The sequence below is a fragment of the Pseudophryne corroboree genome, chromosome 8 (assembly GCF_028390025.1).
Source record: "Pseudophryne corroboree isolate aPseCor3 chromosome 8, aPseCor3.hap2, whole genome shotgun sequence".
NCBI lineage: Eukaryota > Metazoa > Chordata > Amphibia > Anura > Myobatrachidae > Pseudophryne > Pseudophryne corroboree.
Genome location: NC_086451.1, coordinates 118,584,637 through 118,607,918, shown reverse-complemented (window position 1 = coordinate 118,607,918; position 23,282 = coordinate 118,584,637). Strand labels below are relative to the sequence as shown.

Below are 23,282 nucleotides of genomic sequence, written 5' to 3'. Positions count from 1 at the left end.
AGAAACAAACGTATTTTCCAGTAGGGCCACACGTTATATGATCACGGCAATGAAGGAGGCTTTGCATATCTCTGATACTACAAGTACCACAAAAAGGGGTATTATGTGGGGGGTGAAAAAACTACCTGTAGTTTTTCCTGAATCAGAGGAATTGAATGATGTATGTGATGAAGCGTGGGTTAACCCAGATAGAAAAGTGCTAATTTCAAAAAAGTTATTGGCATTATACCCTTTCCCGCCAGAGGTTAGGGCGCGCTGGGAAACACCCCCTAAGGTGGATAAGGCGCTCACACGCTTATCAAAACAAGTGGCGTTACCGTCTCCTGATACGGCCGCCCTCAAGGATCCAGCTGATAGGAGGCTGGAAACTACCCTAAAAAGTATATACACACATACTGGTGTTATACTGCGACCAGCCATCGCCTCAGCCTGGATGTGCAGTGCTGGGGTGGTCTGGTCGGATTCCCTGACTGAAAATATTGATACCCTGGATAGGGACAGTATTTTATAGACTTTAGAGCAATTAAAGGATGCTTTTCTTTATATGCGAGATGCTCAGAGGGATATTTGCACTCTGGCATCGAGAGTAAGTGCGATGTCCATATCTGCCAGAAGAAGTTTATGGACACGACAGTGGTCAGGTGATGCGGATTCCAAACGGCATGTGGAAGTATTGCCGTATAAAGGGGAGGAATTATTTGGCGTCGGTCTATCGGATTTGGTGGCCACGGCAACTGCCGGGAAATCCACCTTTTTACCTCAGACCCCCTCCCAACAGAAAAAGACACCGTCTTTTCAGCCGCAGTCCTTTCGGTCCTATAAGAAGCGGGCAAAAGGACAGTCATATCTACCCCGAGGCAGAGGAAAGGGTAAGAGAGGGCAGCAAGCAGCTCCTTCCCAGGAACAGAAGCCCTCCGCGGGTTCTGCAAAGCCCTCAGCGTGACGCTGGGGCTTTACAAGCGGACTCAGGAACGGTGGGGGGTCGACTCAAGAATTTCAGCGCGCAGTGGGCTTGCTCACAGGTGGACCCCTGGATCCTGCAGGTAGTATCTCAGGGTTACAGGTTGGAATTCGAGAAGTCTCCCCCTCGCCGGTTCCTAAAGTCTGCTTTGCCAACGTCTCCCTCAGACAGGGCGACGGTATTGGAAGCCATTCACAAGCTGTTTTCTCAGCAGGTGATAGTCAAGGTACCCCTCCTACAACAGGAAAAGGGGTATTACTCCACGCTATTTGTGGTACCGAAGCCGGACGGCTCGGTAAGACCTATTCTAAATCTGAAATCTTTGAACCTGTACAGTACATACAAAAATTCAAGTTCAAGATGGAATCACTCAGAGCAGTGATAGCGAATCTGGAAGAAGGGGACTTTATGGTGTCCCTGGACATAAAAGATGCTTACCTGCATGTCCCAATTTGCCCTTCACATCAAGGGTACCTCAGGTTCGTGGTGCAAAACTGTCATTATCAGTTTCAGACGCTGCCGTTTGGATTGTCCACGGCACCTCGGGTCTTTACCAAGGTAATGGCCGAAATGATGATTCTTCTGCGAAGAAGAGGCGTATTAATTATCCCTTACTTGGACGATCTCCTGATAAGGGCAAGGTCCAGAGAACAGCTGGAGGACGGAGTAGCACTAACCCAAGTAGTGCTGCAACAACACGGGTGGATCCTGAATTTTCCAAAATCTCAGTTGACCCCGACAACACGTCTGCTGTTCCTGGGAATGATTCTGGACACGGTTCAGAAAAAGGTGTTTCTTTTTCATCCACTAGGGGTCACTGGAGTACTCTTGGGATATGGACGGGCGCAGCCGAACAAAGGCACTGAATATTTAAATTTAGGACTCTCCACCCCTCCATATCCCCGAGTACCTCAGTGTACGACCTCAGTGTTTTTTCGGTGCTCACAGCACTAACATCGGCTTGTGGGAAGATTCCCACATTTGGTGGAAGATTTTATTAAATTTTTCATTTTTACTTTTTATTTTTACACTTCCCTTCCCAGTTTCTAGAAAAACATGGGTCCGGGATGGTGCCGCTGCAAGGCAGCGCATGGCGTGTCGGTCCTCACAAAGAGCACCCTCACAGCCACAGGCAGCCCACTGTCTCCTGCAAAGAGCTGGACGGAGCTTACAGAAAAAGCCCCGTCACAGCCAGGAACAAGCTGGACGGAGCTTACAGAAAGAAGCCCCGTCACAGCCAGGAAGAAAGCCCCGTCACAGCCAGGAACAAGCTGGACGGAGCTTACAGGAAGAAGCCCTGTCATAGCCCTCACTACATGCGGCACGACGAGCAAGGTATGGTGGGGTGTCAGGGCGGTCAGCTCACGCTGCCGCCCTGCTGTGTGGGGAAAGTGCTCCTTTACCGATGGCCGCCGCTGATACATACTCCCGCCGCTGCTTACAGGTGCCGCCGCTGATTATCCAGCCACCGCTGTGCGAGGCCGCCCGAGCCAGCCACTCTACGCTGTCGCTATCTAGGGGAAACAGCTCGGAGCGGCCGCACGTCACTCAGAGACGCCGGCCGCTCTTCCAGCGCTGATTACCCGGCCACCGCAGCCCGCCGCTGATTACCCGGCCACTGCTGTAGGAGAGGCGCCGCCCGCTCTTCCGGACGCAGCTCCCCGGCGCTATACACAGCGCTCCCCTGCTTCCGCTAGGCTCCCTGCACCCGCTCCCGTCCGCTGCAGGTAACATGGGGGAGAAGCTACCTCACAAGCAGCGCAGCTGCAGGGGGGGTGAGGGGGAGTAAATGCCCATAGCAGCAGCACCATATAGCAAGGCTGCATGGGGTAAGAAGTCATAGGCTGTTCAGCTTTTTAAACAGACAGTTAGTTATAGGCTATCAGTGTCATAACCTAAACTATGTTTCTAACTGTAAGCATGGCAGCCATTTTTAACCATGTTTCCTGGTTTTTCTGTTAAGGCTGCCATATAATGTTAATACAAAATTCACTGCAGGCAGTGTTTATATTAACTGGAAGGCTAACTAAAGGCATGTATTGTAAACTGCATGTATTTTACTGTATACTAGACCTGTGATTATCACTGTATAATAGGCTATTAAGCCTATATTAACACTGCAGCAGGTATTGTAACCTGTCCTGTGATTTTCAGTGTAAGCATGGCATGGGGGCCATTTTAATCATTACTGTTTCTTCCAGTTTATAATTCCAGAACATTCCGGCCATACACCTCTACTCCACAAGGAGGCGCAGGGGTGTTAGTGGGAATTTTGGTTCAGGTTTCACATAAGTTAGCCATGTAAACTGTATTTCGACATAATTCTGGAACATTCCTGCCCTACATCTCTAAGCCACCAGAGGCGCAGGGGTGTTAGTGGGAATTTGGTTCGGGTTTCACATGCCCATGTGAACTGCTTTTCACATAAAGAATACTCTGGTTTCTCTTCACATCAAAGAAATCTTTCGCTTTTACTAAAGATTTCCGTAGAGAGAAACAACCATGAGTTTCATATCAATATGCTGTTCAGCAATAAGATATATATATGACACATAATAACTTCAATAGGTCGTGCAAGTGTCTGTCTGTTGCCTATTGTGGTGTCTGTCTACATAGCGAGTAAGGCTCTAGCGCAGACTAAAAATAATTTTAAACATTGGCAATTCAAATTAAAGGAGCGGTAACATCGGAGTCTCGGAAGTTACTCCGCCAGCTCTAACAAAAGACAGTCTTTCCAAAGGGCCAATTTCCCTTTGGGTACCAGAGTGTTTATTTGACTGGTCTTATAATTTAATGCACGATTCTATGTCAAATCTCACACCGAACGAGTGAGAAGGGTACATTAGTCCAGCACTCAGATAGTGCGGGGTTTTTGACAACCATACATAATCGTTTCCAAAATGACGCGATCCGCCATTGGTAAATGCGTCTCTGTCAAACATTATAAAAACCCAGGATACATTTGGGTCACTAGACTCTATGTATGAAACAATGACGATCACTGTTAAAAGAAGCTGCAGAGTATATCTGTAAAGCTTCTGCTAACGCCGGTTACTTTCATCGTCGCTAGTTTAAGCGCGACAAGGCCAGAGCTTGTTTGCTCCTAAATTTGATATTCAGCCATTACCGCATCCAGTATCAAAACGCAAATACTTGTACCGGCGTTTAATCCCTTTAGACTTCAGTTTTTTTTGTTTTTTTTCAAAACGGTGGTACAAAACAGTCACGCCTTGTAACGACAGGACGCTACAGTCCGCAAGCCAGTGGTTTGATGACCTCTTTTCCAATTGTGGAAGCGCGTCTTTACATGTTACATTTGCGGGGTTTCCAGACTTCAACTCATGGATGTCTCAGCTATTTACAGATTAAAAGACAAGACTGCCTCTGTCGAACGGTTTGGCAGGTTGCCATTTAGTCTCTGCTGGTTTTCAGCTGTCTTTATAATCCAGGCAGTAGTACACCAACAGAGTCAGGGTTACTTATTCCTCTCTGTTTGAAAAAACCAGACAGCTCCGTCGCAATCTCAATCAGCAAGTCATTTACTGCAGTGGGAAAATGGATTTTCTCATGTTAGTATTTGCTTATTGGAGCCACAAAATGGCATAATTGCACTTGATCTTCACAATGCGTATTTACCCATTCCGGTTTGTTCATCACAGGTTCTAGCGTTTGCAAATCGCCACAACCATTAACCATTTCAGGTCTACCGTTTCTTATCGCCTCGGGTATTTACCAAAGTGATGTTGGTGATGATAGCTCATCTCACATAAGAACTCTGTCTCAACAGAGTTTCTTTATCTTAGATGATCTGCTCATAAGAACTCTGTCTCAACAAAGTTCCTCTAACTTGCGCTACTAATGTATACTGCGGTGGCAGATCAAGTTCAAAAACAATCGCATCTAATTCCGTTTAAACGATGTCAATTCCTAGGTAAGATTATAAATACGGTAAATCAAAGACATTTACCTACTACACCAGTAAGAACAAATGTACATCTAGTAATTAGTGCAAAACACGCACACTAGCGGTACATTGGTGTATTCACCTGTTAAGAATAATGATGTGTTTCAAAGCGATTTAGTTCAACGCCCTTCACTCGCGTTTCCCACAGAGGGCCGAGGGTGTATATACTCTGGACGAGAGTCGCAGAGGTTCAGGAGTTGTAGTTAAAAAAGATCAGCGACAAAGGTTCTAAAACGGATTACGACAGATTGCTGTCGATAAATGTCCTGGAACTCCGTGCATTTTACAATGCACTACATGCTTCGCTTTCAGTCTGACCAGGGGCAGTCAGACAACGCAACGGCAGTTGCATACACAACAACCAGGGAGAACCAAAAAGCCGCATGACAATGCGGCAGGTAACTCGAATCCTCAATTGCTCAGAACACCATTATGTGGAAATGTCAACGAGGTTCATTCCGTGAGTGGACATCTGTTACACAGATGATCTCACCCGTCAGGATTTAGATCCTGAAAACTGGACATTAAATCCACAGGTGTTTCATATGTGAGTCCACAGAAGGGGGTTACCCTCATGTATACATGATGGCATCTCGCCACAATTACAAAAGCTCAGTATGTGTAACAAGGGCAGTGGCGGTGGAGTCTCTCACATTCATGTGGTCATTCAGCATCGTGTATCTGGCTCCACCATTTTTCCGCTGCTCTCTCCGTTGCCAAAACGGATCATAAGACAGTTGTCACAGTCATACTAGTGATATCTCATGGGTTTCGGAGAGCTTGCTTCTCGAATCTCCAAGGAATACTTGCACACGATCTTGGGCCGCTCATAATACGTCCAACCTGTTACAACAGGGAACGTTCTGTTACCCATAGTTACCTATGTACCTATTACCTATGTACCGCAGCTGCGGTTGACGGGGTGAGGGTTCAGACCTCCCTCTTAAGAAATAGGGCATTACAGTATTGGTTATACCAACCATGTTACGAGCTAGTAAGCCGCTTAAGGCAGCTCATTATTACAAAATTTCGTGTGCTTACATAGGTGGTAGAGCTCGGAAGTTTCCGACATCATCCTTCAAGTTACCCGTATTCTGTTAAACGGGGTGGGATGGAAAACTGCGTTTATCTGCACTGAGGGTGCAGGTATCTGTGTGGTAAACTTATTTCAAAGACGTTTGACTCTATTGCGTCTGTACACACCTTTCTACAAGGTGTCATCAAAGTTCAGACTCCATTTATCCCACCTACAGCGCCAGGTGACTTGAGGTTGGGTTCAGATTTCTTACAGTTTTCATATTTTGAACCCTTACAACAAATGGGGATTAAGTTTCTCACTTTGGAAAACATTTTTCTTCTAGCCTTGGCTTCGGCAAGGGTTTTGTTTTCATATTTGGGTGCCTTGTATTCCAAGCCACCGTATTTGAGTTTTCTCATGACAAAGCAGATCTTCGGACGAATTCCGCTTTCGTATTCTTCACATCAATATACCAATAGTGGTTCCTGTGTGGACAGCACATTCTAGAATTCTGAATGTGGTACACGCATTACGCGTTTATATATGTCCCGAACGTCTACAGTACGTGATACGGATACGTTGTTTGTTCTCGATGATGCTGCCAACTGGAGTTAGCCAGTTTCTCAGCAGACATTATCCAGTTGGATAATAATGACTACAAGTCAGGCTTACTTTAAGGCTAAGTTACAATCGCCTACGTCAGTAATAGCTCATCCCACAGGTTCTGTGGGAATGTCAGACCCAGCGGGTCGTGGAGCGTCTACGACGCGGCTACATAGCCTTCAGTGCACCACGTTTGTGCACGTTTACACGTTATGAATGGTGGCGGCATCAGCATCTAGCTTTGGCTGCCTACTGTTACAAGTATCAAACAGCTCTCCCGCCCACGAGGGAAGCTTTGGTACGTCCCAAGAGTACTCCAGTGACCCCTAGTGGATGAAAAAGAAAATAGGATTTTGGTACTTACCAGGTAAATCCTTTTCTTTGAATCCATAGGGGGCACTGGACGCCCACCCAGAGCAGTTTTACCTGGGTTGTTTTAAGCTCAAAGGAGCTTAGGGTAACACGTTTTACCTAGTTGGTATTAAGCTCAGAGGAGCTTATGGTAACACATTTTCACAGATTGGTTCAAATTATAAAGTTCTGTCGGTTATGGTGTCAACTGTTTAGTTGACAGTAAAGTTATGGGTCAACTTTGTTGTTGTCCGTTATGTTATAGGAATTCTCCATTGTCAACCTCTCTATATAGTTCCTGTTCGCTCAGTAAAAAACACTGAGGTCGTACACTGAGGTACTCGGGGATATGGAGGGGTGGAGAGTCCTAAATTTAAATATTCAGTGCCTTTGTTCGGCTGCGCCCGTCCATATCCCAAGAGTACTCCAGTGCCCCCTATGGATTCAAAGAAAAGGATTTACCTGGTAAGTACCAAAATCCTATTTTCTTCCGGAGGAGAAAGCCAAGGAGTTATCCGAACTTGTCAGGAACCTCCTAAAACCAGGAAAAGTGTCTGTGCATCAATGCACAAGAGTCCTGGGAAAGATGGTGGCTTCTTACGAAGCAATCCCATTCGGCAGATTCCACGCACGAACTTTTCAGTGGGATCTGCTGGACAAATGGTCCGGATCGCATCTGCAGATGCATCAGCGGATAACCTTATCGCCACGGACAAGGGTGTCTCTTCTGTGGTGGTTGCAGAGTTCTCATCTGTTAGAAGGCCGCAGATTCGGCATACAGGACTGGGTCCTGGTGACCACGGATGCCAGTCTGAGAGGCTGGGGAGCGGTCACACAGGGAAGAAACTTCCAGGGAGTATGGTCAAGCCTGGAGATGTCTCTTCACATAAATATACTGGAGCTAAGAGCGATTTACAATGCTCTAAGCCTGGCAAAACCCCTGCTTCAGGGTCAGCCGGTGTTGATCCAGTCGGACAACATCACGGCAGTCGCCCACGTAAACAGACAGGGCGGCACAAGAAGCAGGAGAGCAATGGCAGAAGCTGCAAGGATTCTTCGCTGGGCGGAAGATCATGTGATAGCACTGTCAGCAGTGTTCATTCCGGGAGTGGACAACTGGGAAGCAGACTTCCTCAGCAGACACGATCTACACCCGGGAGAGTGGGGACTTCATCCAGAAGTCTTCCACATGATTGTGAACCGTTGGGAAAAACCAAAGGTGGATATGATGGCGTCTCGCCTCAACAAAAAACTGGACAGGTATTGCGCCAGGTCAAGAGACCCTCAGGCAATAGCTGTGGACGCTCTGGTAACACCGTGGGTGTTCCAGTCAGTGTATGTGTTTCCTCCTCTGCCTCTCATACCCAAAGTACTGAGAATTATACGGCAAAGGGGAGTAAGAACGATACTCGTGGCTCCGGATTGGCCAAGAAGAACTTGGTACCTGGAACTTCAGGAGATGCTCACGGAAAATCCGTGGCCTCTACCTCTAAGACGGGACCTGATTCAGCAGGGACCGTGTCTATTCCAAGACTTACCGCGGCTGCGTTTGACGGCGTGGCGGTTGAACGCCGAATTCTAAGGGAAAAAGGCATTCCAGAAGAGGTCATTCCTACACTGGTTAAAGCCAGGAAGGAGGTGACTGCACAACATTATCACCGCATTTGGAGAAAATATGTTGCGTGGTGTGAGGCCAGGAAGGCCCCCACGGAGGAATTTCAATTGGGTCGATTCCTACATTTCCTGCAAACAGGATTGTCTATGGGCCTCAAGTTGGGGTCCATTAAGGTTCAAATTTCGGCCCTGTCGATTTTCTTCCAGAAAGAATTGGCTTCAGTTCCTGAAGTCCAGACTTTTGTAAAAGGAGTACTACATATACAGCCCCCGGTTGTGCCCCCAGTGGCTCCGTGGGACCTTAATGTAGTTTTGGATTTTCTCAAATCCCATTGGTTTGAGCCACTCAAATCGGCGGATTTGAAATATCTTACATGGAAAGTAACCATGCTACTGGCCCTGGCTTCAGCCAGGAGAGTGTCAGAATTGGCGGCTTTATCGTATAAAAGCCCATATCTGATTTTCCATTCGGACAGGGCAGAACTGCGGACGCGTCCTCAATTTCTGCCTAAGGTGGTGTCAGCGTTTCACCTGAACCAGCCTATTGTGGTGCCTGCGGCTACTAGCGATTTGGAGGATTCCAAGTTGCTGGACGTTGTCAGGGCATTGAAAATATATATTTCAAGGACGGCTGGAGTCAGAAAATCTGACTCGCTGTTTATACTATATGCACCCAACAAGCTGGGTGCTCCTGCTTCTAAGCAGACGATTGCTCGTTGGATTTGTAGCACAATTCAACTTGCACATTCTGTGGCAGGCCTGCCACAGCCTAAATCTGTCAAGGCCCATTCCACAAGGAAGGTGGGCTCATCCTGGGCGGCTGCCCGAGGGGTCTCGGCATTACAACTCTGCCGAGCAGCTACGTGGTCGGGGGAGAACACGTTTGTAAAATTCTACAAATTTGATACCCTGGCTAAAGAGGACCTGGAGTTCTCTCATTCGGTGCTGCAGAGTCATCCGCACTCTCCCGCCCGTTTGGGAGCTTTGGTATAATCCCCATGGTCCTGACGGAGTCCCCAGCATCCACTAGGACGTTAGAGAAAATAAGATTTTACTTACCGATAAATCTATTTCTCGTAGTCCGTAGTGGATGCTGGGCGCCCATCCCAAGTGCGGATTGTCTGCAATACTTGTACATAGTTATTGTTACAAAAAAATCGGGTTGTTCTTGTTGTGAGCCGTCTGTTCAGAGGCTCCTACGTTGTCATACTGTTAACTGGGTTCAGATCACAAGTTGTACGGTGTGATTGGTGTGGCTGGTATGAGTCTTACCCGGGATTCAAAATCCTTCCTTATTGTGTACGCTCGTCCGGGCACAGTATCCTAACTGAGGCTTGGAGGAGGGTCATAGGGGGAGGAGCCAGTGCACACCACCTGATCCTAAAGCTTTATTTTTGTGCCCTGTCTCCTGCGGAGCCGCTAATCCCCATGGTCCTGACGGAGTCCCCAGCATCCACTACGGACTACGAGAAATAGATTTATCGGTAAGTAAAATCTTATTTTCTGTATGAGCCATCATTCAGTATTGGACTAATATTTTACTTGCCAAACTATACAGATCTATTTCTGAAAAAGATATTGTCGAATCATTGTATCTTGTATTTTAGAATCTGAATGAAACCATGGGGGTAATTAATCCCAGCACAAAATTTGTTAGCTAATGGGCAAAACCATGTGCACTGCAGGTGGGGCAGATATAACGTGCAGAGAGAGTTCGATTTGGGTGGGTTGCATTGTTTCTGTGCAGGGCAAATACTGGCTGCTTTATTTTTACACTGCAATTTAGATTTCAGTTTGAACACACCCCACCCAAATCTAACTCTCTGCAAATGTTAAATCTGCCCCACCTGCAGTGCACATAGTTTTGCCCATTAGCTAACAAATTTGCTGCTGCGATCAGATCTGAATTGTTGCTTTAAGCAAGGGCATAGGTGCAGGGGGTGCAGCTGCTATGGGGCCCAGAGCTAAATGGGGCCCATCTTCTTTGTGTAAGTTACATGTGTCATATAAATTTCTCTGACGTCCTAGTGGATGCTGGGGACTCCGTAAGGACCATGGGGAATAGCGGCTCCGCAGGAGACTGGGCACAACTAAGAAAGATTTAGGACTACCTGGTGTGCACTGGCTCCTCCCTCTATGCCCCTCCTCCAGACCTCAGTTAGAATTTTGTGCCCGGCCGAGCTGGTTGCACACTAGGGGCTCTCCTGAGCTCTTAGAAAAGAAAGTATATTTAGGTTTTTTATTTTCAGTGAGATCTGTTGGCAACAGACTCACTGCTACGAGGGACTGAGGGGAGAAGAAGCGAAGCTACCTGCTTGCAGCTAGCTTGGGCTTCTTAGGCTACTGGACACCATTGGCTCCAGAGGGATCGAACACAGGCCCAGCCTCGATCGTCCGGAGCCGCGCCGCCGTCCCCCTTGCAGAGCCAGAAGCAAGAAGAACATCCAGGAAATCGGCGGCTGAAGACTCCGGTCTTCATTAAGGTAGTGCACAGCACTGCAGCTGTGCGCCATTGCTCCCTATGCACACCACACACTCCGGTCACTGATGGGTGCAGGGCGCTGGGGGGGGGGGGCGCCCTGGGCTGCAATAAGAGTACCTTAGCTTGGCAAAAAAACACATAATATAGTCAGTAAGAATATATATGTGTAAAATCCCCTGCCAAAAATATCCTGAAAAAAGCGGGAGAAGTCCGCCGAGAAGGGGGCGGGGCTATCTCCCTCAGCACACTGGCGCCATTTCCTCTCACAGCTCCGCTGGAAGGACGCTCCCAAGGCTCTCCCCTGCAGTTTCCAGGCTCAATAGGGTAAAAAAGAGAGGGGGGGCACTAAATTTAGGCGCAAACTGTGTATTATAGCAGCTATAGGGGAAAAATCACTGTGTGTAGTGTGTATCCCTGCATTATATAGCGCTCTGGTGTGTGCTGGCATACTCTCTCTGTCTCCCCAAAGGACTTTGTGGGGTCCTGTCCTCAGTCAGAGCATTCCCTGTGTGTGTGCAGTGTGTCGGTACGGCTGTGTCGACATGTTTGATGAGGAGGCTTATGTGGAGGCGGAGCAGGTGCCGATAAATGTGATGTCACCCCCTGCGGGGTCGACACCTGAATGGATGGACATGTGGAAGGAATTACGCGACAGTGTCAACTCCTTACATAAAAGGTTTGACGACATAGCAGATGTGGGACAGCCGGCTTCTCAGCCCGTGCCTGCCCAGGCGTCTCAAAAGCCATCAGGGGCTCTAAAACGCCCACTACCTCAGATGGCAGACACAGATGTCGACACGGATACTGACTCCAGTGTCGACGACGATGAGACTAGTGTACATTCCAATAGAGCCACTCGTTATATGATTACGGCAATGAAAAATGTGTTGCACATTTCTGATATTACCCCAGGTACCACAAAAAAGGGTATTATGTTTGGGGAGAAAAAGCTACCAGTGGTTTTTCCCCCATCTGATGAATTAAATGAAGAAGCGTGGGCTTTCCCCGATAAGAAACTGGTAATTTCTAAAAAGTTACTAATGGCGTACCCTTTCCCGCCAGAGGACAGGTCACGTTGGGAGACATCCCCTAGGGTGGATAAAGCGCTCACACGTCTGTCAAAAAAGGTGGCACTACCGTCTCCGGACACGGCCGCCCTAAAGGAGCCTGCGGATAGAAAGCAGGATGCTATCCTGAATCCTGTATATACACACTCAGGAATTATACTGAGACCGGCTATTGCTTCAGCATGGATGTGCAGTGCTGCAGCTGAGTGGTCAGATTCCCTGTCAGAAAACATTGATACCATAGACAGGGACACTATATTGCTAACCGTAGAGCATATTAAAGACGCTGTCTTATACATGAGAGATGCACAGAGGGATATTTGCTGGCTGGCATCTAAAATAAACGCAATGTCCATTTCTGCCAGGAGAGGATTGTGGACTCGGCAGTGGACAGGAGATACAGATTCTAAAAGGCACATGGAAGTTTTGCCTTACAAGGGTGAGGAGTTGTTTGGGGATGGTCTCTCGGACCTCGTTTCCACAGCGACAGCTGGGAAGTCAGCATTTTTACCCCATGTTCCCTCACAGCCAAAGAAAGCACCGTATTATCAGGTACAGTCCTTTCGACCCCAGAAAGGCAAGCGGGTTAGAGGCGCGTCCTTTCTGCCCAGAGGCAGAGGTAGAGGGAAAAAGCTGCAACATACAGCCATTTCCCAGGAACAAAAGTCCTCCCCCGCTTCCTCTAAGTCCACCGCATGACGCTGGGGCTCCACAGGCGGAGCCAGGTACGGTGGGGGCCCGTCTCAAGATCTTCAACGACCAGTGGGCTCGCTCACGGGTGGATCCCTGGATTCTACAAGTAGTATCTCAGGGGTACAAGCTGGAATTCGAGACGTCTCCCCCTCGCCGTTTCCTCAAATCTGCCTTGCCGACAGCTCCCCCGGACAGGGAGGCAGTGCTGGAGGCGATTCACAAGCTGTATTCTCAGCAGGTGATAATCAAGGTACCCCTCCTTCAACAAGGACGGGGTTACTATTCCACAATGTTTGTGGTACCGAAACCGGACGGTTCGGTGAGACCCATTTTAAATTTAAAATCCTTGAACACTTATATAAGAAGGTTCAAGTTCAAGATGGAATCGCTCAGGGCGGTGATTGCAAGCCTGGACGAGGGGGATTACATGGTATCACTGGACATCAAGGATGCTTACCTGCATGTCCCCATTTACCCTCCTCACCAGGAGTACCTCAGATTTGTGGTACAGGACTGTCATTACCAATTCCAGACGTTGCCGTTTGGTCTGTCCACGGCACCGAGGGTATTTACTAAGGTAATGGGCGAAATGATGATACTCCTTCGGAAAAAGGGAGTTTTAATTATCCCGTACTTGGATGATCTCCTTATAAAGGCGAGGTCCAGGGAACAGTTGTTGATCGGAGTAGCACTAGCTCGGGAAGTGCTATAACAGCACGGCTGGATCCTGAATATTCCAAAGTCGCAGCTGGTTCCTACAACGCGTCTACTGTTCCTGGGGATGGTTCTGGACACAGAACAGAAAAAAGTGTTTCTCCCGGAGGAGAAGGCCAAGGAGTTGTCATCTCTAGTCAGAGACCTCCTAAAACCAAAACAGGTGTCAGTGCACCACTGCACGCGAGTCCTGGGAAAGATGGTGGCTTCTTACGAAGCAATTCCATTCGGAAGGTTCCATGCAAGGATCTTTCAGTGGGATCTGTTGGACAAGTGGTCCGGATCGCATCTTCAGATGCATCGGCTGATAACCCTGTCTCCAAGGGCCAGGGTGTCGCTGCTGTGGTGGCTGCAGAGTGCTCATCTTCTAGAGGGCCGCAGATTCGGCATACAGGACTGGATCCTGGTGACCACGGATGCCAGCCTTCGAGGTTGGGGGGCAGTCACACAGGGAAGAAACTTCCAGGGAGTCAGGAGACTTCCCTACACATAAGTATTCTGGAACTAAGGGCCATTTACAATGCCCTAAGTCAGGCAAGACCCCTGCTTCAACACCAGCCGGTACTGATCCAGTCAGACAACATAACGGCGGTCGCTCATGTAAACCGACAGGGCGGCACAAGAAGCAGGATGGCGATGGCAGAAGCCACAAGGATTCTCCGATGGGCGGAAAATCATGTGTTAGCACTGTCAGCAGTGTTCATTCCCGGAGTGGACAACTGGGAAGCAGACTTTCTCAGCAGACACGACCTCCACCCGGGAGAGTGGGACTTCATCCAGAAGTCTTCCAAATGGCTGTACACCGGTGGGAAAGGCTACAGGTGGACATGATGGCGTCCCGCCTCAACAAAAAGCTAAAAAGATATTGCGCCAGGTCAAGGGACCCTCAGGCGATAGCTGTGGACGCTTTAGTGACACCGTGGGTGTACCAGTCGGTTTATGTGTTCCCTCCTCTTCCTCTCATACCCAAGGTACTGAGGATAATAAGAAGGAGAAGAGTAAGAACTATAATCATTGTTCCGGATTGGCCAAGAAGAGTTTGGTACCCAGAACTTCAAGAAATGATATCAGAGGAACCATGGCCTCTGCCGCTCAGACGGGACCTGCTGCAGCAGGGACCCTGTCTGTTCCAAGACTTACCGCGACTGCGTTTGACGGCATGGCGGTTGAACGCCGGATCCTGAAGGAAAAGGGCATTCTGGAGGAAGTCATCCCTACGCTGATTAAAGCTAGGAAGGAGGTGACCGCAAACCATTATCACCGCATATGGCGTAAATATGTTGCGTGGTGTGAGGCCAGAAGGGCCCCAACGGATGAATTTCAGCTGGGTCGATTTCTGCGCTTCCTACAGTCAGGGGTGACTATGGGCCTAAAATTAGGTTCCATTAAGGTCCAGATTTCGGCTCTGTCGATTTTCTTCCAAAAAGAACTGGCTTCACTGCCTGAAGTTCAGACGTTTGTTAAAGGAGTGCTGCATATTCAGCCCCCTTTTGTGCCTCCAGTGGCACCTTGGGATCTTAACGTGGTGTTGGATTTCCTTAAGTCACATTGGTTTGAGCCACTTAAAACCGTGGAATTGAAATATCTCACGTGGAAAGTGGTCATGCTGTTGGCCTTGGCTTCGGCCAGGCGTGTGTCAGAATTGGCGGCTTTGTCATGTAAAAGCCCTTATCTGATTTTCCATATGGATAGGGCGGAATTGAGGACTCGTCCCCAATTTCTTCCTAAGGTGGTATCAGCGTTTCATTTGAACCAACCTATTGTGGTGCCTGCGGCTACTAAGGACTTGGAGGATTCCAAGTTGCTGGACGTAGTCAGGGCCCTGAAAATCTGTGTTTCCAGGACGGCTGGAGTCAGGAAAACTGACTCGCTATTTATCCTGTATGCGCCCAACAAGCTGGGTGCTCCTGCTTCAAAGCAGTCTATTGCTCGTTGGATCTGTAGTACGATTCAACTTGCACATTCTGCGGCTGGACTGCCGCACCCTAAATCTGTAAAAGCCCATTCCACGAGGAAAGTGGGCTCTTCTTGGGCGGCTGCCCGAGGGGTCTCGGCTTTACAACTTTGCCGAGCTGCTACTTGGTCGGGTTCAAACCCATTTGCTAAATTCTACAAGTTTGATACCCTGGCTGAGGAGGACCTTGAGTTTGCTCATTCGGTGCTGCAGAGTCATCCGCACTCTCCCGCCCGTTTGGGAGCTTTGGTATAATCCCCATGGTCCTTACGGAGTCCCCAGCATCTACTAGGATGTCAGAGAAAATAAGAATTTACTCACCAGTAATTCTATTTCTCGTAGTCCGTAGTGGATGCTGGGCGCCCATCCGAAGTGCGGATTGTCTGCAATACTTGTATATAGTTATTGCCTAACTAAAGGGTTATTGTTTGGAGCCATCTGTTTGAGAGGCTCAGTTGTTATTCATACTGTTCACTGGGTATAGTATCACGAGTTGTACGGTGTGATTGGTGTGGCTGGTATGAGTCTTACCCGGGATTCCAAATCCTTTCCTTATTGTGTCAGCTCTTCCGGGCACAGTTTCCTAACTGAGGTCTGGAGGAGGGGCATAGAGGGAGGAGCCAGTGCACACCAGGTAGTCCTAAATCTTTCTTAGTTGTGCCCAGTCTCCTGCGGAGCCGCTATTCCCCATGGTCCTTACGGAGTCCCCAGCATCCACTACGGACTACGAGAAATAGAATTACCGGTGAGTAAATTCTTATTTTATCACCATTGGTTGGTAGATAGGGGCCCTTACAAACTTTTGATATGGGTCCCACAAATATCTAATTACGTACCTGGCTTTAAGTGTAAAATACTATCATCTATGAAGCTCCATATAATTGTTGTTTTTAGTGTGCCATCACCGTTTTAAAGTAATTTAATCATTTTTAATTTATATTATGTTTTTACAATAATTATATTAACACAGTTGTATCCTAATAGTGGACTAGTGAGAGGCTACAGTGCTATCTGTTGTTGAAACTTAGCATTTGATGGCAGAGAAGAACCACTAGTTCTGGTCTTCCCTAAACTCGTACATGTACAGACTAAGGTTTTTTTTTTTTTTGGTTTTTTTTTATTGGCAGACAATTAACCTATCAGTATATTCTGTGGGAGGAAACCAGAGTACATGGAGGTAACACTAGCACAGGGAGAATATTCAAACTCCACACAGTTAGAGCCATAATGGGAATCAAAGCCATGACCTCCGTGCTGCCAGGCAGTAATGCTAACCTTTACACCATCTGTACTGCCTATACTGAATATAGGGTTACTGTACATGGCAAAAGAGTTAAAAAGTGATTATAATAACAAAGATTCCAGTCTTAACATCAGTAGTTAATATTAAGGCAATTGGGTTGGATGCCTGTGTACTTGTACAAAAGTTTCAAATGACTATTCTTTACAGTAAGTTTGATACAAAAGGGGGTGATTCAATTATTTTTGGACGTCTATTTTTCTCATGTATAAGGGATTTTTACACGCCCCAAACAGTCAGTATTTAATTGTTTTTGATTCCCATGCATGCCGTGCCCAAACATTCAAGGTTTAGCTGCATAAAACGGCTAAACCAGTCTAATGTCCAAACTCACCTCAGGAGGCTGCAAGAAGAACTGTCACCTGCAGCTACTGGGTGTCTAAACAGAGCAACAATTGAATTGCTCCATTTTACGTCCCCTACTGGTCACCGCTGGGGAAAACAATTGAATAGTGTGCAACCATTGCTTACCCATGGAGTGGGAGGGGATGGTGCAGGACATTCTGTTGCCCCCCCCCCCCCCATCCCCATTTTGGTGACTTCATAAAGTGTGAATAAATTGAGCTACATCCAAAAGATATTACTGTTCCACCTCAGCTGCAGACAGAAGTGAAGCGGGATTTGGGGACATTGTAACCAATAGATTCCATATCCAATTTCATGGTTTAACTGGCATTTAAAACACAAAACACACTAGTAAATACTTCTAACACCAGTAGGTAACTGGCCTTAAGCAAAAAGTAACTCTGCAAGCCTTTCTAAAGCTTCATATCTATATGGAGCTGAATATGTTACTTCTAGTAAATGTGTAAAATTAATTTCTGCTCTCCTTACGCTAAATAAATGGTGGTTAGAAGTTCCCTTTTTTTTACAATAGTTAAGAACCCTGATAGTGCTCTGTGTCCTTTTAATTGAAAAGTTGTGGGTGATCTTTGGATCTCACCAATCTGCCAGCCATCTATATTCAGACAGGCAGAGTGGGGCAGGTTCATAATTGTGAGGTGGTTATTCCCTTAGCGATTATCATGACTGGTTCTGGGGAGTTTCCTTCTGTCTTCGATCTGGTAATGCAAATGAAACATGGCCGTAAAATGCTCATTGATGAGATAAACAGGCAGTAATATTGGCTACACTGGGGCTGCTGCAGAGTTGAACACAAGTTGGGCGTAATTGCACTTGTGTTGTGCACATAGAACTAAAAGTGTATACTCGCCCATGTGTTGAGTTATATGCTCCTCTGTGGCTGTACCACCCTAGCAGTATGCTTGGTTTCATAATAGTCATTGTTGCCAGAGCACACTTGCACCAGCCTTATCCCTGGTGCAAAAGATCCATCTGAAAACAGACATAAATATAGCTCTGCCATAGTCTGCAATAGTGTCCCTGCCCTCACTGAAGTTAGCCTATGTGCAACCAACCCATTACTGCCCATTTATCCAGAAGTGGAAATGCAACTGAGTTGCATACGACTGTGAATCAGCCGTGCTAGCGTAAGCTGGTCCGGAGCATGTGCAGGGTGGAGACACGCAAGGTACAGCCACAGAACTAGCTTACAGTCACTCTGCAGCAGCCCCTTTGTGTTACATAAATATCCTGATTATGAAGAACAGATAAAATAATGTTAGGAAATATTTGAATGTGTTGTCAGTTGGCCCATCCCTATAAGTAGCTGTATTCTGATGCTGCCTGTGAGAGAATAGGGGCTCCTGCCATATTTTCAATAGAAAAAGGGGCAGAGAGTGGAGAATATCTCTGCAAAATAGATATGCAATATATTTAACTTATAAAAGCATTATATATAAATGAACAATAGTCTCTCGGGTGCTCAACATGCATCCTTCCAGCTGTTGTCGAACTACACTTCCTAGCATGCCCCTCCACAGTTTATTAGGGAATGTTCCAACTGTAGCAGGACATGCTGGGATGTGTAGTTCAACAACAGCTGGAAGGCTGAATGTTGAGCTGCCCTGGCCAATTGTATGCTAGTATGGCACTGTATTGCTGGTATATTCTATTACCATAAACAAATCATTATTCCTATCATTCTTAAAAGACTGGGTAGTCCTTGTTGTTTTCCAGTATTTGTAGATAGCCAATATAAAAAGTAATAAATGTATAAATAAAGTATTTGTATAAACTAAAAGCTGGTCTGCTCTACTTATTCACATAGGCAAAAGCATTTACTCAAACCACAACAGAGAGACAGTACAATCCTTGTCCATCAATTGTTGGAATTAACAAAGTAGAGAAATCTTTTGAGAGCAGATTACATCTCAGAAAAACCAAAGAAAGATGCATAGTCAATATATAAAGACCTGAATCTATTTTAATTTATTTAAATATTCCTTTATCGATAATTATGAGTGGGATTCATCCTTGGCATGTATATTAGATTTATTAAAGATGAACCCCATGTATCCTTCGCACTGAGATAAATGGGGGGGATGGGGGACTTTACAAAAAAGCTCCCATTGCTGCTAATTGTTGCTGGAGCCAGTAGGAGATTATTATTAATAATAATAATAATAATATTTTTATTTATGTTGCTAACTCATTGCGCCAAAGGTGTGATCATATTACACCCTGCCCCTACACAGCAGAAGTCCATTATAGAGTGCTAGGGAATGCGTGGAGTGTACGAAAAGCTTTTTTCCTAAACCTTGCACCTACAGACATCAGGGAACCCTCATTTGAAAGACCCGAGTTATTTATCAGTCTGCTACTCAGAGGGGCCAGGGGATTGGGAAAATAACTAAAGTGTACCTTGTTTATAGAGATAACAACAATACTTCTTATAACCCTGGTTAGTTGATTAATGTCGGGGAGAATAGATCCTTCAGTCCACCTTCTTGTTGCCTCCAGGTAAATAATGGCTTGGCGTCTGGAAGGTGTAGAACCTTATTCTTATTTTCATCTGACACTTTTATTTATGTTGCTAATTATTTTTTCCCCAACTACTCAGACGGGACGTATTCTGTACACGTGTTTCCAGTCAGTCCAAGCCCAGAAGAGCACTGAGTGAGTCATGTTTTTTTCTCTTGGGTAAACTGCGCTTCCACTTAAATCTTCTTCTTGTTCTGGGCCTTTCCCCCAATACGTTTCTTTTTATTCTGTAATGTGTTGATTTTTATTTCTTAAATATATATTTATGCATGTTATGTTTTCTGGATTTTTTTTAACCTACCGCTTCTTTTTCATTTACTATGATGTTTGTCCTTCTACTTATGCTATTTTTCTCAATTTTCTGAGGCACTCAATGTTCTTACTGTTGCTTTGAACGATGTGGTTTTGCTCTGCTATACTGGAAAGTGGGGGAAAGCAGGCCATACATTAAATATGGTCAGGCTCAGTGGATATTGTGACGGTGTAGTGAGTGCATTAGAGATGGTAATTGTAGGTGTGAGTAGGTTAAACACAAATAAGGAGCTATATTTTCGGAGAGCATTTAAAGATGTGGTAGGGAATCCCATTAGGGGGTAGCAGCGCAGCAGAATTCTTTGTATGCAGGAGTTAGAGGTGGTTATCAGAGGTGAGGCGCAAGTCAGAGGTAGATCTAAAGTGGGGTACATACGGAGAGATCCGTGCTTAAAATCTAAGCAATCTAACTAGACTCCCAGCGATAGAGCGCATCGCTATCGCCGGTGCTAGGTCTAGCGGGTCGCTCACTTCAGCGCTCTGTGAAGCGAGCTGCCAATCGCGCCCCCCCACCCCCCCCTCCTGCTCAGCACACATCGCGCTGAGTGCTGAGCGGGGGGAGAGATGTGTGCCGAGTGGTCTGTGATAGATCGCTCAGCACACATCTCTCTAGCAAGAGGTTGAGTATGTTGAAATTAAATTACCCGTGTATTAAAGAATGGCGGTGTTAAAGGCTTTGCAAGAATGGGTGAATGATTTTAAATATATTCTGGAGCAAAAAGGGAGCCAGTGCACCTGAAATAGGTCGACATGGTCACTAGGTTGACATGGAAAAAGGTCAACCTGAGTGTTTTAAGGTTTTTTTGGTGTCGTTTTCTTCGTAAAGTGACCGGGAACCCCAATTATTGCACTGTGTCCGCTCGCCATGCTTTGGGCAAGGTGCCTTGCTCCGCTTCCCGCTGCACAGGTTACCATTCCCAATTGTAGTCCACGTGGATCATAAGGTATGAAAAAGCTCAAAAATTTTTAAAAACGTCAACCTTTTTCCATGTCAACCTATAGACAATGTCGACCTAATGCATGTTGACCAATAGTGGTCGACCTAATGACTGTCGACCTATGGACCGGATACCAGTGTAGAGAGGGGTAGGTCAGCCTTGCTTCAGAATTTAATAATGAATTAAACAGTTAAAGATGGATCAGGGGAATTCCAGTTAGGAGGAGGTTACAGTAGTCAAGGTAGGAATTGATGATAGAGGTGAAAGAGTTTTAGTTGAAACCATGCTAAGAAAATGGCAGATTATGATAATAATTCTTACGTGGAGGCAACCAGACTGGGAGAGAGCCTGGATTTGGGGAATCCTAGTGTAACACCAAGGCAGCAGGCTTGAAAGAGTGGGATATTCTGGTTTTATTGGCAGTTAGGGAGGCTTCAGAGAAGTGGTGACTCTGGGAAGGAGGACGACTATCTCTGTTTTTGACCTTTTGAGCTGTAGCTAGTGTTGGGAAATCTATGCAGAGATGGCAGAGAGACTGTTACAGAAGGGGAAAGGTAAAGAGCGGAGAGCTAGATTTGATTGTCATCAGTGCAGAGGTGGTACTGGAAGCCAAATTAGCACATTATTTCCCCAAGAGTATTTGTGTGTCCCTGAAAAATCAGAGGTTCAAGAACATAGAAATTCTCCATTTAATATAGTTCAGAGTGTAAAGGAATGATGAATGTTGATGAAATATGATGATGAATGTTGAAAACATGTATACCTGTAGAAAGATTGGTCGTTCCAGTGCTTCTCAATGTGTAGAGAATTTTGTGGTTACTGAAAACAGAAAAGAAATGTGTGTATATAGTGTACACTGAGTAATGCAAGTGGTTTGCTCACAATTTGGTGTAGAGAATTACTGTACGTCTTAGGTAAAATTGCCGGTGGTCTCTGTTTGCAATGTTGGATTTATTGGTATATGTGCTGAAACACACTACCCGGCTTTTGCCGGCCGGGAAAATGCCGGACGGCTTTTTCCCGTGCCGGCATTGTAGTTAACAGTGTGAGGGCTAGGGTCCCTTCACACTGCACGGCCCCGGCCCGGCTGCCGGGTTGCAGCCGGGTCTCACCACTGGAAGGTCCGGCGGCCGGGCGGCCGCCGGGCCGTCTTTGGAGCCAGTAAACCATGTGTGTGAAGGGGAGCTTTCACACACAACGGTTTTTTTTGAAGCCGTGTCTGATGCTGCGCATGCGCACAGCATCACACACGGCTCAAAGCCGTCCTGTGTGACAGACTCTGCCGGTTTCTCCCGGATGGCAAAAAGCCGGACAAAGTTTGTCCGGCTTTTTGCCTTCCGGGAAAAACCGGAGTGTGTGTTACAGCCCTATCACTTGCAGTGGTTGAAATCAGTCTCTGATTCACCTTCAAAACTTCTACCAGCCCAATGACAGGCATAGTTTCATCCGTCTGCACATGGTGTCCTTTGTGAGCTGTGTTTTTGTCTGAAACCGCTGTCTACCTAGGCACTCCTGTTACCTCTCAGGAACTCTCACTTAGATCCACACTCCCTATTTCTAAATTTGGTCTGTGTGTATTCATGGGGACTCATGGGCAGTACTTACAACATTGGCCAACAGTGTGCGTATCGCAATATGTCTCCTCAGAATTTGGCCCTATGAGGTTTAAGGATCAAGGTTTTGTTGCATTCCCTTTTTGCTGAAATCTGTAAATCTGCAGCGGGGTACTCTGTGTTCCACAGGGAAAACATCTAGTGTAGAGTGGATCTTGATCCAGAGAAGCACCAACAGGCTAAATCTTTAGGCTTTCCCAGGATGCATTGTGGGGCCTCCTCTATAACCCCGCCTCCAGGCACTGAGAGCTCAGTTTTGAGTTGGTGCCTGTAGAAGCAGTTCACTAACAGGAGGGCTGCGCTGGGCAGCCCTGAAGAAAAGCATTTTCAGAAGACTTCAAGGGATGCAGCACTGATATGTCAGGGTGACATTCAGTGCTGCTTTTCAGTCACCTCCCAAGCGGCGTCGCATACTCCCGCGGTCTGTTCCCGGGTACTTGCGGCGGAGACCATACGGCTCTAGGCACACGGTCGCAGACGCTCTCCTGGTTCGCGTGCCTGCTACGGGGAGGAGGTAAGAGGGTCCCCCAGACGGGATCTGCCATTAAATCTCTTTCCGATCGCATGTCTAGGGAGACGGACTGCGACGCTGGCGTGGACACTGTCACCGAACAGGGACCCCACTATATCCGCCAGGGCATAGGAGTACAGGTCGGGTGTACTAACGCCCCTTTTTAATAAAGCTCCATAGTACCGGCGGTAGGGGAGGCGGCGCTTGACCTGTAGTTCCTCCCCGGCCCAGGGCGCCATCTACTGCAGATTTCTCTGGCAGGGCCCACAGGTAATCCACAGGATAACAATGGGATATGATGGAG

The 23,282-nt window shown here is 46.8% G+C and overlaps 1 protein-coding gene and 1 non-coding gene across 2 annotated transcripts in view; both read left to right on the top strand.

Annotated features, from left to right (window-relative positions):
• The window catches only part of BRCC3 (BRCA1/BRCA2-containing complex subunit 3), a 95,304-nt gene that overhangs the window by 12,034 nt on the left and 59,988 nt on the right, over positions 1-23,282 (top strand). Inside the window, exon 5 of the mRNA XM_063936897.1 lies at positions 19,684-19,739. Within this exon, the coding sequence (XP_063792967.1) occupies positions 19,684-19,739 (56 nt within the window). The remainder of the gene's footprint in view (positions 1-19,683; positions 19,740-23,282) is intronic.
• Positions 3,393-3,512, top strand: LOC134953791 (U5 spliceosomal RNA). Its single transcript, XR_010185784.1, has one exon. It is a non-coding gene; the product is annotated as a U5 spliceosomal RNA (small nuclear RNA).